Source organism: Cladophialophora bantiana, assembly GCF_000835475.1.
Source record: "Cladophialophora bantiana CBS 173.52 unplaced genomic scaffold supercont1.1, whole genome shotgun sequence".
Classification (NCBI taxonomy): domain Eukaryota; kingdom Fungi; phylum Ascomycota; class Eurotiomycetes; order Chaetothyriales; family Herpotrichiellaceae; genus Cladophialophora; species Cladophialophora bantiana.
This window is the reverse complement of record NW_015971575.1, coordinates 1,770,320-1,781,649: the sequence shown is the minus strand read 5'-3', so window position 1 is coordinate 1,781,649 and position 11,330 is coordinate 1,770,320. Positions and strand designations below refer to the sequence as shown.

At 53.7% G+C, this 11,330-nt stretch overlaps 5 protein-coding genes across 5 annotated transcripts; 3 read left to right on the top strand and 2 right to left on the bottom strand.

The window, feature by feature from the left end:
* Window positions 1–1,514: 1,514 nt before the first annotated feature.
* Window positions 1,515–2,870, top strand: Z519_00650 (uncharacterized protein; the record flags this gene model as incomplete). The annotated part of the gene is made up of 1 exon (XM_016758407.1): window positions 1,515–2,870. One exon carries the CDS (start codon window positions 1,515–1,517, stop codon window positions 2,868–2,870), a length of 1,356 nt encoding a protein of 451 aa, XP_016625656.1.
* A 101-nt stretch (window positions 2,871–2,971) lies between these two features.
* Z519_00649 (uncharacterized protein) lies at window positions 2,972–3,930 on the bottom strand (the record flags this gene model as incomplete). Its single annotated transcript, XM_016758406.1, has 3 exons — window positions 2,972–3,642; window positions 3,721–3,804; window positions 3,870–3,930. The coding sequence occupies 3 exons, from the start codon at window positions 3,928–3,930 to the stop codon at window positions 2,972–2,974; spliced, it is 816 nt and encodes a 271-aa protein (XP_016625655.1).
* A 1,120-nt stretch (window positions 3,931–5,050) lies between these two features.
* Window positions 5,051–5,761, top strand: Z519_00648 (uncharacterized protein; the record flags this gene model as incomplete). Its single annotated transcript, XM_016758405.1, has 1 exon — window positions 5,051–5,761. The coding sequence occupies one exon, from the start codon at window positions 5,051–5,053 to the stop codon at window positions 5,759–5,761; it is 711 nt and encodes a 236-aa protein (XP_016625654.1).
* A 2,349-nt stretch (window positions 5,762–8,110) lies between these two features.
* Window positions 8,111–9,262, top strand: Z519_00647 (uncharacterized protein; the record flags this gene model as incomplete). Its single annotated transcript, XM_016758404.1, has 1 exon — window positions 8,111–9,262. One exon carries the CDS (start codon window positions 8,111–8,113, stop codon window positions 9,260–9,262), a length of 1,152 nt encoding a protein of 383 aa, XP_016625653.1.
* Window positions 9,263–9,375: 113 nt separating this feature from the next.
* Window positions 9,376–10,671, bottom strand: Z519_00646 (uncharacterized protein; the record flags this gene model as incomplete). The annotated part of the gene is made up of 1 exon (XM_016758403.1): window positions 9,376–10,671. The coding sequence occupies one exon, from the start codon at window positions 10,669–10,671 to the stop codon at window positions 9,376–9,378; it is 1,296 nt and encodes a 431-aa protein (XP_016625652.1).
* Window positions 10,672–11,330: the final 659 nt, after the last annotated feature.

The following is an 11,330-nucleotide window of genomic DNA, read 5'->3' as shown; positions in this document are numbered from 1 at the left end:
TTGGTTTTAGCAATCTCATCATTTGCGGAGAACCCTTAGAGAGGCGCATACTCGTAAATCGGCGTTGCACAGAGAACAGTGCCGCCGCTCCTGCTGAGACCAATGATATGGCCTCATACCGACATTCTCGTCTTGGTGAGTCTACTTTGTAAACGAGATTGGGACACTTTGCACCTTTCGAGTCCTGGGTAGCATGCGGCAGAGACCCGAAACAAACTTGCCATGGTACAAGTAACCCTGGTGGTCTTTCGAACAGGGGCTGCAATGGCCTGGTTCTCCTTTTGCCAGAGTTTAGAGAAACGCGCCTGAGAACCGATCACGGCTTGAAGCCACTCAGCATCTTTGGGATCCCAACGTGCCCCGCGTGGGACAGTGCATGTGTTTGCATCCGCATCTCGCTACGAGAACTCAGTTTTAGAGACATCGTCCATCCACTCATCGGGCGGTGGATCTGTCATCTTGCTGTTGCGTCTCCCACGTATGTATGTACCTAGATGATTTTTGCATCACCCCAGCCATCTCCCAAGTGATCTCGCCACGCGAATCGAAACCCCAGGTTTTATGTGCAAGCAGCATTGAGATGTCTGTCTGATAAAAGAAAAAGGATTAATATGCATAAGCTTCGACTTTTAGACAGTCGTTGTCTGCGATATCACCACAAACCAGTCTTATCAGAAATGGAAAACTTCATCACCGCTCTTGGTTGTTCAACTGCTTATTACAAGGTCGTCCATGCTTCCACCTGGATTGACCTGAGATTCAGTCTGTGTGCTAGGCGATAATTAGCAGCGAGCCAATTTCCCATTAGAGAATGTACTGAGGTTCTTTTCTCCCTGCTTGTTTTTGTGGCCGACAACATAGAATTAGGTAGTGATTCCGGACCTTCCAAGCCGATAGAGATTCTGCAAACGATATATGTACATGAATATAGGACAACAATTAAGGCAGCAGGCAAAGGTCAGGTTTGAGCGAGCGCCAGTCACGGATTATTGGCTTCCGATCTCCAGACCGTTGGAAAATCAGACTAGGGCCGAGCAGGGGCACCAGGGGCACCAGGGGAGGGGGATGTCCTTGCGAAGTGACTCAGCTGAAAAAAAGGCAGCATGTTTAGGGGTCCAGGGGTCCGGTACCTCGTGGGAGTACAGTACTCGGAATTCCGTACTGGGTACCTCGGTGGCATACCGAACCGAGTAGGGACTAGCAGAATGCATCATTCATCTTCATGCTCCACAGGATTCGACTACGGCAAGGCATGAATACCAATAGAGGAGACCTGGCGCATCAGACAGAGATCAGGCTACCCAAGTGAACCGAGGATCCTTCATCCGAGGATAACGACTCCCCAGATCAGCCTCGCCTTACTCCGCATCGACAAGCCGACACAACCACGGCGACAGAAATATAGCTCTAACGCAAATAAATGGGTTGGAAATAGAAGCTCCTGAGAAGGCCAGCCTCCAGCTCCCCTCCAGTTTCTTCTTGCTTTTTTGGTTTGTTACGACCTAGTAGCCGCAATGAATTTCGAGCTTCCCACCGACCTTCAAAACTACATCTCCCGCGTCGACGCTTTCATCAAGGACAAGATCCTCCCACTCCAACACAAGGACGACAACAACCGCTTCTTCGACCATCGTCGCGAATCTTCCCGGACGCAATGGGACAATCAAGGCCTCCCCACTCTCGAGTGGGAGAATCTCCTCCGTGAAGCGCGCAAACTGGCCGACGAAGCTGGGTTTTATAGGTTCGGTTTCCCAAAGGAATTTGGTGGCGCTGGCAGTGAGCACCAGAACCTGTACATGTGCGCCATTCGGTACCATCTGTCGTCGCACCCAGTCTACGGAGGCGGCGTGAGTCTGGCCAATGACCTGCAGAACGAACACAGCGTCGTCGGCAACAATCCGTTCATCATCATGATGCACCACTACGGCACAAAGGAGCAGCAGAACAAGTACATCCCCGCCAGCATCAAGGGCGAGTTCAGATCTACGTTTGGCTTGACGGAGATCTATCACGGCTCCGACGCAACCCATATGGACACCACGGCGAAACCGATCACCATGCCCAACGGCGAGCCTGGTTATGAGATTAACGGCAACAAGAAATGGCAGACTGGCATGCACGCCGCCACGCACTGTCTGGTCTTCGCACGAACCTCGGGCAAGAACGGATCTCCGAAGGGCATCACTGCTTTCATCGTTCCCCGAGAGACGCCAGGCCTGACCGTCGCTTCATACGAGTGGACCCTCAACATGCCGACCGACCACGCAACAGTGCTCTTCGACAAAGTTCGAGTTCCTGCCTCAGCTATTCTTGGGCCGGTGGACAACGGCCTGGCCATTGCGCAGACATTCACACACGAAAATCGTATTCGACAAGCCGCCTCCAGCTGCGGTGCAGCACGGTACTGCATCGACCGCAGCGTCGAGTACGCGAAGAAACGGACCGTCTTTGGGAAACCTCTCTCGGCGAACCAAGCCATTCAGTGGCCGCTTGTGGAGCTCTCTACCCAAGCCGAGATGCTGAGACTGTTGATCCTCCGCACCGCCGTGGAAATGGACCAAGTCACAGCGGCATGCAAAGCCAACGGCAGCGCACCGTGGATTGCCATCGAGAAGCAACTGGGCCACAAGATTGGCATGTGCAACTACTACGCCAACCGTCTGTGCTGCGAGTCTGCGGATCGAGCGATCCAGATCCACGGTGGAGTGGGATACTCGCGACACTATCCCTTTGAACATATCTGGAGACACTTCAGAAGGTATCGGATCACCGAAGGTAGCGAAGAAGTGCAGATCCGGAAGGTCGCCGCGTATCTGTTTGGGTATAAGTCGACAGGAGAAGATGACAAGAAACCTGAGGCGAAATTGTGAATGGTTGGCATGCTGTCTTCTCTAGGCTCTAGGATATTTATGCAGCTGTTGACGTCTTTGTTTCTCTGCAAGGGGGCTACGCCATGCGTTTCTTTTACTGTTCAACATACGTCTTCGATGACTAGCTTCTCCCCGCTCGGCTCACCCAGATCGATCTTCAACCTCCGCCCAAAGAGCTCCAGCAACATCTCAAAACACACCTTGGTAACTGCTGGATCGTACCTTCCTTTGCTCAATTCGTCTCTCACAAAAGCATGCTGCGCTCCAAAGACCTCGTAGAACGAAAACTCGACGCCCTTCTCGTGCAGCGTCTTCCTGATCAAATCCCGCCCCTCGGGTGGAACATGGTTGTCGCTCTTGCCGAAGATCATGACCAATTCCCCTTTAATGTCGCCCGCCCTCTTCAGGGAATCGTCATTCTTGCCCTCCCCTAGGCTATGACTGTGAATATCCGTGGCGAAGAAACACACGGCGGCCTTGACCCTCTGATCCAATGCACATCGATATGCGAGGTGGCCTCCGAGACACATCCCCGTAGCCCCGATCCTGCCATTGCACGTTTTTAACCCCAACAACAACGAGACAGCCAGTTCCGAGTCCTCGTCGTACGCGGCGAGTTTCTTGGTGATTTTCCACTCGTTCCCCGCGTCGGTGCCGGGGACGTCATAGGCCAGCGGCTCGGGACCAGTGAATTCGTGGTAGGACGAGGGTGCAGCGACAATGTAGCCCTGGCCGGCGATTTGGCGGGCAAAGCGGCACACTGGACCAGTCACTGGAGCAAAAGTGTTCAGTCTCTACCGGGTTCTTCGTGGAGATTCTGGTGTATGTAGGATGTTTGACAAAGCTTTACCTTGGTAGATTTCCGAGAACACAACGACACCGGGAAACTTGGCACCTGGGTAGCCAGGGATGGTGGGATGGAAGATATAGATTCCTTTTGCATTTTCATCGCTCAGCCTGAGTTCACATCTGAGCCGTGTAAGTTGACGGAAGTCTTACGCATTGAACCCTCTCCCGCTGCCTTAGTCGGCACATCTTTGTACGATTCTTCGATGAGCATCGTGCTGGTTCTTTCAACGGAATTGTCTGGATTGATTTATTTGAAAGCCGCTTAGGGGTCGTTACGACGTTTGGGATTGATTGTGAAGTGAAATAAGAAGAAAATTGGTTGAAATTGAGGGGTTATGAAGGCATGAAGATTGAACATGTGGGGTGGATGTACATAATGGTGGCGTGAGGTCAAAGAAATCCACATTTCTCCGGCAATCGATCCCTTACAGTTTTCGTTTGCTTGATGTATGACAAACGGGCCTGTTTCTTATTCGTCCTCGGTCAAGGGCCCGTAGCATGCATTCCCCCATGTTTCCCCCTTCTTTGAACTTGGGGCTTGCATAATTGAGATCTGGAGCTTCACACACAGGTGCAGAAACCATCATTTGTATGGCGAATTAGGGCGGGGATTGTCACCTTGCACGCCCACGACCCCTGTGCTCCCACTCCAACAACATGGATCCTGCTCAACACGGTAACGCAACTCTGCTTCTTTCTTGAGGAAAATCCAATGCCCTGTGATGGGTTGATGGGACTCGTAGGTTGTCTATGTCCCCGTATCCAGACGGCATCTTGTCTCCAAGGCCGTGCTCCAGTCCGCACGTCAGGCATCACCCATCAAACTGATTTCCAGCTCCGAGGACATTGAGGAGTCTTCGTGTGAAGGTACAAACTCGGAGAGTGAGCCTCCCTCACCGTATCGGAGCGACCTGCTGCAGTGGTTGCGGAACGGTCGGCGTCGGCGCTCACGCTTCGTTTGGGACCAGACGTGCCTCTGGGTCAGCTTATGATGCGGTTTCGAAAGGCTCGCTCGGTATGAAGCTCAGCGGATTTCAAGATGGAGTTGTTGATCTTAAGCAGTGATGAGCATGAGATGGACTCGGTCGATGGTCCAACCTCTCCAGCAAAATCTCACGGGAGACGAGGATGGAAGCGATACTCTGCCGAACCCTGCGGAGCGACATCACAGCTTGTCAGCTTCGCGTGTGAAGATGTGAATTCTATGGCTCAATCGCAAAATTCTGCCGCACCACCGAAATCACTGTTGGTTCTCTTCACTCGACTATGAATCGAACTTTCATCTCCGTGAATCTGTCTATTTTAACAACACAGCTTCAATGGAGACAGACATGGCGGTCCCAAAGGTTGAGGATGAAGCCTGCGGTAGGACTCTTCTTCATGGCCGCCGACATCGTCTGATATTTGCAGAGTTCCGATTAGGGATCGAGCAGTACGAACCACCATCGTCGGAATTGTTGGCACCAACCACATTCGTTTCAGTATCCAATATCAAACTAGACCCGGCCTTGTTCATCAACTTTGGCGCCATCCATGAGCACCTCGACCGTCTTTACACTCTTGCCGACCTCATCCGCGCTGCCCATACCACCATCGACCAACACGAAGCCAGAATCCAGCATGAGTTGTCTGAGCTCTGGGAAGACAACCCGGACATCCGCAAGCGCGGCCTCCGGGGCGGAACAGCACGCAAGCAGCGCAGGATGATCGGCAAATATGTCCGCATTACAACCGTGGATCGCGAACTCGCCGAGCGCCGCTTGGAGGTGGAAAAGATGGACTATTTCGGCCGCAACCGCCTTGCAGGACTACGTGGGTTGAGGGTGATGTTTGAAGAAGCGTTCTGTTTCGTCCGGGACCAACAATACCAATGCGAGGATGTTCTTCGGGGAGAAGTCTTGATGTATGGTGTCACTATGCCGATATTGCTTGCACGCCTCGCGACCATCGACGATATTCTCGCGGCAGACAACCTTGGGGAGATTGAGGATATCGAGGACATGTTGGAAACCTTCCACCAGGAGTATGATACATCTTTGTAAGGGAAGGCGAGGGCCACGACTGTGACTGCAGCGCCGGCACCGCATTGGCATACCATTGGCATAGCATAAGATAGGTCTATTTGTATGATATGAAAGATCCCAGGTTGGAGCGAACACCACATCGTGTCCATAGCAATGATTCAGACAATGAACTACCTGTTCAACCACCTGAGCAAGAGGAGCTCATTGCGGGCAACGAGTCAGAATGCGTGCTGTAGTTGGTGCCCGGTGGATTGAACCGAGTGCTCATCGATATCGAAGTGTCAGACAAGGTTGAAGTGAAGTTGGACCTGGCCAATGGGAGGCGGCACCGGTCTTGTGTACATCTTCTCATCTCATTGTCGGCTTACTCCCGCTTCAGCTTCACTCGATCACAGAGCGACAGGGTAACAGATCAGCCTCTTCCTGATCATTGTCCCTTGGCGAAGAGTTTCACATGAAGTGATGACAGTGACAGATTCAGCTCAGATCAGAAACTCCGCCAAGTCCAGGTCAACCTGCATCCATCTGCTATGGTATAAATATCTCCTCCCTTCCCCAACTTCCTCCTCCTTCTCTTCTTCTTTTTCCCTTCATACTTACCTTGTTCGAACATCTTGAGCCCAAGCATTCGACTTGTTGCACAGATATCATTCCATTGCACATCGGAGTTGGTGAACTGTGCCGGAAGCACCCTCGGGACTTCCGCGAGCGCAATTTTTGTCCCTCTAACAATCCGTCTTTGTCCTTTTCATCACGGTTCGTTGCCTTGTGCAAAGCTTTGGAGAAGAGCACTGTAACTTGTTTGACACCATAATGGACGATGCAATTTTCACATTCAACTGCCTCACTGTCCTCTGGTCTCCATGCACGGGCAAGCGGTCATAGGCTTCCCACTTCCATCGACGGAGAAGATGCGTCTTTGAGAATCGCAGGTATTGTCATGTCGTTCTCCGTCCTTCATGTTCCATCCAAGCTGACGAAGTTTGCAGGCACGAAAAGACCGCCCCACGCGTCACTCCTCACCTTTGTACCTCCATCTGATCCCATTTGGCCCGTTCCAAACCCGCTACCCCTCTCAGCAAAACGAGAAAGCTCCATCGGCCACCGTTTGGCGCTTGGCGCTCGGGGATCGACCCTTCGTCTGACGTCTGAAATTGGGCGTCCGGTGTTCGACCTTTCAGCTGGTGCCGCCTGTCCTTCTGGACAACTTCGACATTCGACCTGTAGGAGTCAGTAGTGCTCGTCCTCCTAGACGGTACAGATTGGCTCGCAAATGTTCCTTTGACGGAGAATAGAAGGGGAGAAAGGAAGAGGTGGTTGTCCAAGAAACGCTTTGTCACGGTGTCACCCTATGTTACATGTTACAACTCATCTCGACCTCAGCTGTTTCTGCACCTGGATTGCCATGTACTCTTGTTGTGCGGGGCAAATCAAAAATTGACAGCGTCCTTAGACCTCGGCCAGCGCTTCCTTCCTCTCCAGCTCAGCGAAAGCCGACAATCAGGCCGTTGATGCAGGACTAATCACAAAATGGAGCGCGACTCGGGATCAGTGCAGTGCAAAAAGAGCCAGATTTTCCTGCTGACACAGGGTTTCGCATACGGAAATTGGGGGCTAGTCGGTCGTAAGCCACCCAGGCCACCCCAGAATCTTGCACTGCACCCTCCGAGAGGATGGTCTGAACCGGCAACATCCTCCCACTTTGGCTATTGGCGTGCTCGACAGCTTCCCTATCAATACCGACGCAAGAGCTTCGATCGAAGGGGTGTCAAATCGACGGGAGACCTGCACACTGCGAAAGATGCTGCCAAGCGACAGATAGTGGAGCTGCAAAGGGAATCCACGAATAGTGATACCTTGTCCACGGAGCTGAATGATGGAAGACGCCGACGTCTTGTGCCTGTGCGTTCGTACGCCAAAGGACACAACCTTGCTCGGCAATCGTATTAAACGGATCACAACGCGGGGAAGAGCACCCCCAGGAAAAGCAACTACAAACTCCGTAATTGCTGACAACCGTCAATGCAACTATCAACAGAGTCCTCCGGCGTCGTCCAAGCTTCCGATCTGACAGCGGGATGCAGCGCACAACACTTGTGCAAGAGTTGGGCCGCCCTTCAGGTACTTCTGCCTCGTATGGTACCCTAAATCAATATGTCAAGGCCAGGTGAATATCTACCGAGGTCAAGTTGATGCGGCCGCTGCAACCTGTCAGCGAAGAGTCTTGGGACTGCTCCCTGGAGCAGAGTCGCCCGCCCGAGTAAGCAAACATGACTCGGTTCGCAACATAAATTGAAGGCCTGGTGAACAAGATTTCAAGCGGCTGCCTGAATTCCTGACTGTCTATCACCTCTATAGAGCAGAAAAATGGCAACCGAAATTCCAGCACTGGTCTCCTATCCGTGTGAGCCCACCACTCTGGCCCCGGACTGGAGGTTCGAAAACATCAAAGTATCACGGGGCCCCAAAGAACATGAGCTCAAGATTCGGATGGTCGCAACGGGGATATGTCATTCAGACATCGTCGTCGCCGCAATTCCAGGACGGCTTGTGGGAATGAAATTCCCGAAAGTCTTGGGCCATGAAGGTGCAGGTGTGGTCGAAGAGGTCGGGCCAGGAGTGACTGTTGCCAAAGTCGGAGACCCGGTCTTGCTGTCATACAACTACTGCTCCAACTGCGACCTCTGCAACATACAGCAGCAGCCGTACTGTGCGTCGTGGCAGCTTCTCAACATCTTTGGCGAACCAGGAATCTTTGAGACCACTGCAGGCGAAGAAGTCCCCGCCAAGTTCTTCGGTCAGTCAAGCTTCGCCGCGACGAGCATCGTCGCAGAGGGAAGCGTGGTCAATGTCAAAGACCTCGTCAAGGGCAATGATGACTTGAAGTTGCTGGCCCCTCTGGGATGCGGCTTGATGACAGGATCAGGGGCAATCATCAACGGCGCATCCGCCAAGCCTCACGATATTGTGCTGGTGACGGGTATCGGCGCAGTGGGGCTGGGAGCGGTGATGGCGGCCAAGATTGCGGGATGTAAAGAGATCATCGCCGTCGACCGGGTCGCACATCGCCTCGAAACCGCGAAACAACTCGGCGCCACAAAGGTCCTCGATACCTCAAAAGAAAGCCCCAGCGGCGGCAGCCTGGCGGAGGACATCCAGAAGCTCGTCGAGGGCCAACGTATCTCGATCATCATCGAAACCACGGCCGCTGTCCCCGTCATCCAGGAGTGCATCAAGGCCCTAGGCAGCCATGGCAGGTTCATCCAGCTCGGCGCCCCCAGGGCTGGTACCCAAATCACCATCCCCCTGCAGGAGTTCTTTGGCGGCAATAAGTCGTTCGAATGCCATTACCTGGGCAACACCACGGGCCAGGCCTGGATCCCCGTCATGATCCAGTGGTGGCGCGAAGGCAAGTTCCCCATCGAGAAGATCGTCAAGCATTTCCCGGCGAAGGATGCGTTGCAGGCATTGCACGGCATGGAGGACGGGAGCGCGATCAAACCTGTTCTCCTCTGGTAATCTGAGTGGTAGAGGGATACCGAAAGTTAGAATTTCACTGGCGATAAAATGGCGATGACGATGACTATTATGATTTCTTGTTGTTCTATTTTATTTTGGTTTGTTTTTGTTTTCTATGGCATTGAGTCTGTTCGGATCGCTGTTATGGCCTCGACGACCTCAGCAACCTCCCAACCTCCCACCAGCCCTTTTTGAAGGATGTCAATTTCACTCTCAGGTGCCATTCCGCCCGGCGCTGGCGGTCGGCGATCAAGGTTTGTGGGGAACGGATACCCATTGCCCATCGCACTCAGAATCGCCTGGACTCTCTTCCTGGCGCCCAGCTGCATGTCTGCGTCGTCGGTGTCGGCCCCGTCGTACAATTTCTTCACTTCGGCCCAACACTTGGATATGATGGCCAGGGTGTCGATGCTCTCCATGGTCTTGCCGAACGCGCTGCTGATCTGCAACAGGTTCGCGGACCGCTGGACATGGGTTGTGCGATTCTCGCCGGCGGCGTGGAACAGGGCGGGGTTGAAGAAGACGGCATCCCCCATCTTCAGGTCGCAGCTCACCCAGTTCTCGTCAAAAAAGGCCTGGAACTCGCGCAGCCGGTACGCCATGAAGCCCTGCTCGAACTGCTGAGAGAAGGGCAGGAAGCGCGTCGGCCCGCTGGCCAGCGGCATGTCCGAGTGCGCCACTGCCCCTTGCAGCGTGAGGAACTGGGTCGCGACCTGCGTCGCGCGCGGGTACAAAGCGCAGGACTCGGCCGTCTGGAACCCCAGGTGGTAGTCGCGGTGGCTGACCTGAGGTTTCCCCCCGGGCCGGACGAGGTTCACCTGCGCGGTGATCTGGTACGCGGCGCCCAGCCACGCGGCGCACACGGCGGCCAGGTACGGGTTGGAATAGTACCGCACGAAGGACGACGGGTCCCGTTCGGCGTGCTTCTGGAACGAGTTCCAGATCCGCGCGTTGGTCCCGCTCGCAGCAAAGTGGTCGCCCTTGTTGTGTGCCCCCGAAGCGGCGGCGGTGGATTCTTCCGCGGCGATAATGTCGGAGAAGATGGCGTTGACCTGCTCAAGCAGCGCCGTGTCCGGCGTGAAGTTGCGGAGGACCACGACGCCGGGCCCAGAGAGGAGGATGTGGTGCCATTCATCCTGTAGCTCGTCGATGAAACCTGGGTCAGCTGCCGGCACATCTGTGGGGAGATCGTAGATGGGGATGTTGGATACAATGGCCGACGCGTGGGGATAGGTTTCGCGGCGGGTCGACTGAGAGCACAGCGACTTGAAGGCAGACAGGGACGGCGGCTGTGAAAGCGAGTACAGCCTCCCCGGCACTCTGGCAGGAGATGATCCGTTGACGCCTTTGAAGGCACAATCTCCGTTTGCCGGGCCGGTGGTGGACGGGGCCGCCGAGTTCGACGCCATGATCGTAAAGTTGGGGATATTTGATGTCAAGTGGGTCGATAGACGACGGGCAGAGCAACAACCAGAAGGGAAGAAAACGGATGATAATGCTGCTGGTTTCAGGACTCCCAGCCCCCCTTTTCTATATTATATCCTACCCTTCCAGCCTTGCCGTGGACCGCCCCGCAGCGACGATACAATTATTTCTTCCAGCTCTGCGGAAGATCTTTCCTCAGAGATTTCTTTCTTTCTTTTCTTCTTCCTTGTTCTCTTCTCCTTTTCGTTTTTCCTTTTTGAAGACGACAACAAGCAGTCCCGTCGATCGGGAGAGTTTTCTTTTAAGCAACTCTATTGTATGTAGGTGTGTTACTCTGTATGTTTATATATGTGTGTATAGGAGTGTGCGGAGAACTCCAATGTCTTTTCCGGTGGAAAGAAGGTCTCCGCAGTGGTTACGTGTGAAGTACGGAGGAGAGCCTGTGTGGCAGGCCCCTAGCCCATGCAAAAAGGGTACTTTTTCGCCGATGCCTCCCCTAATAAGCGGAAGACTATTCAGACGGAGACAGCAGACAATGTCGCCAACTATACAGGGTTCGGAAATGGTATAAAAATGGAAGGCGGAAGGAGTGCAGCCGGTGCAGACAGACTCTCGAAACCCAATTTCGGCCTTCGTTGTGGAA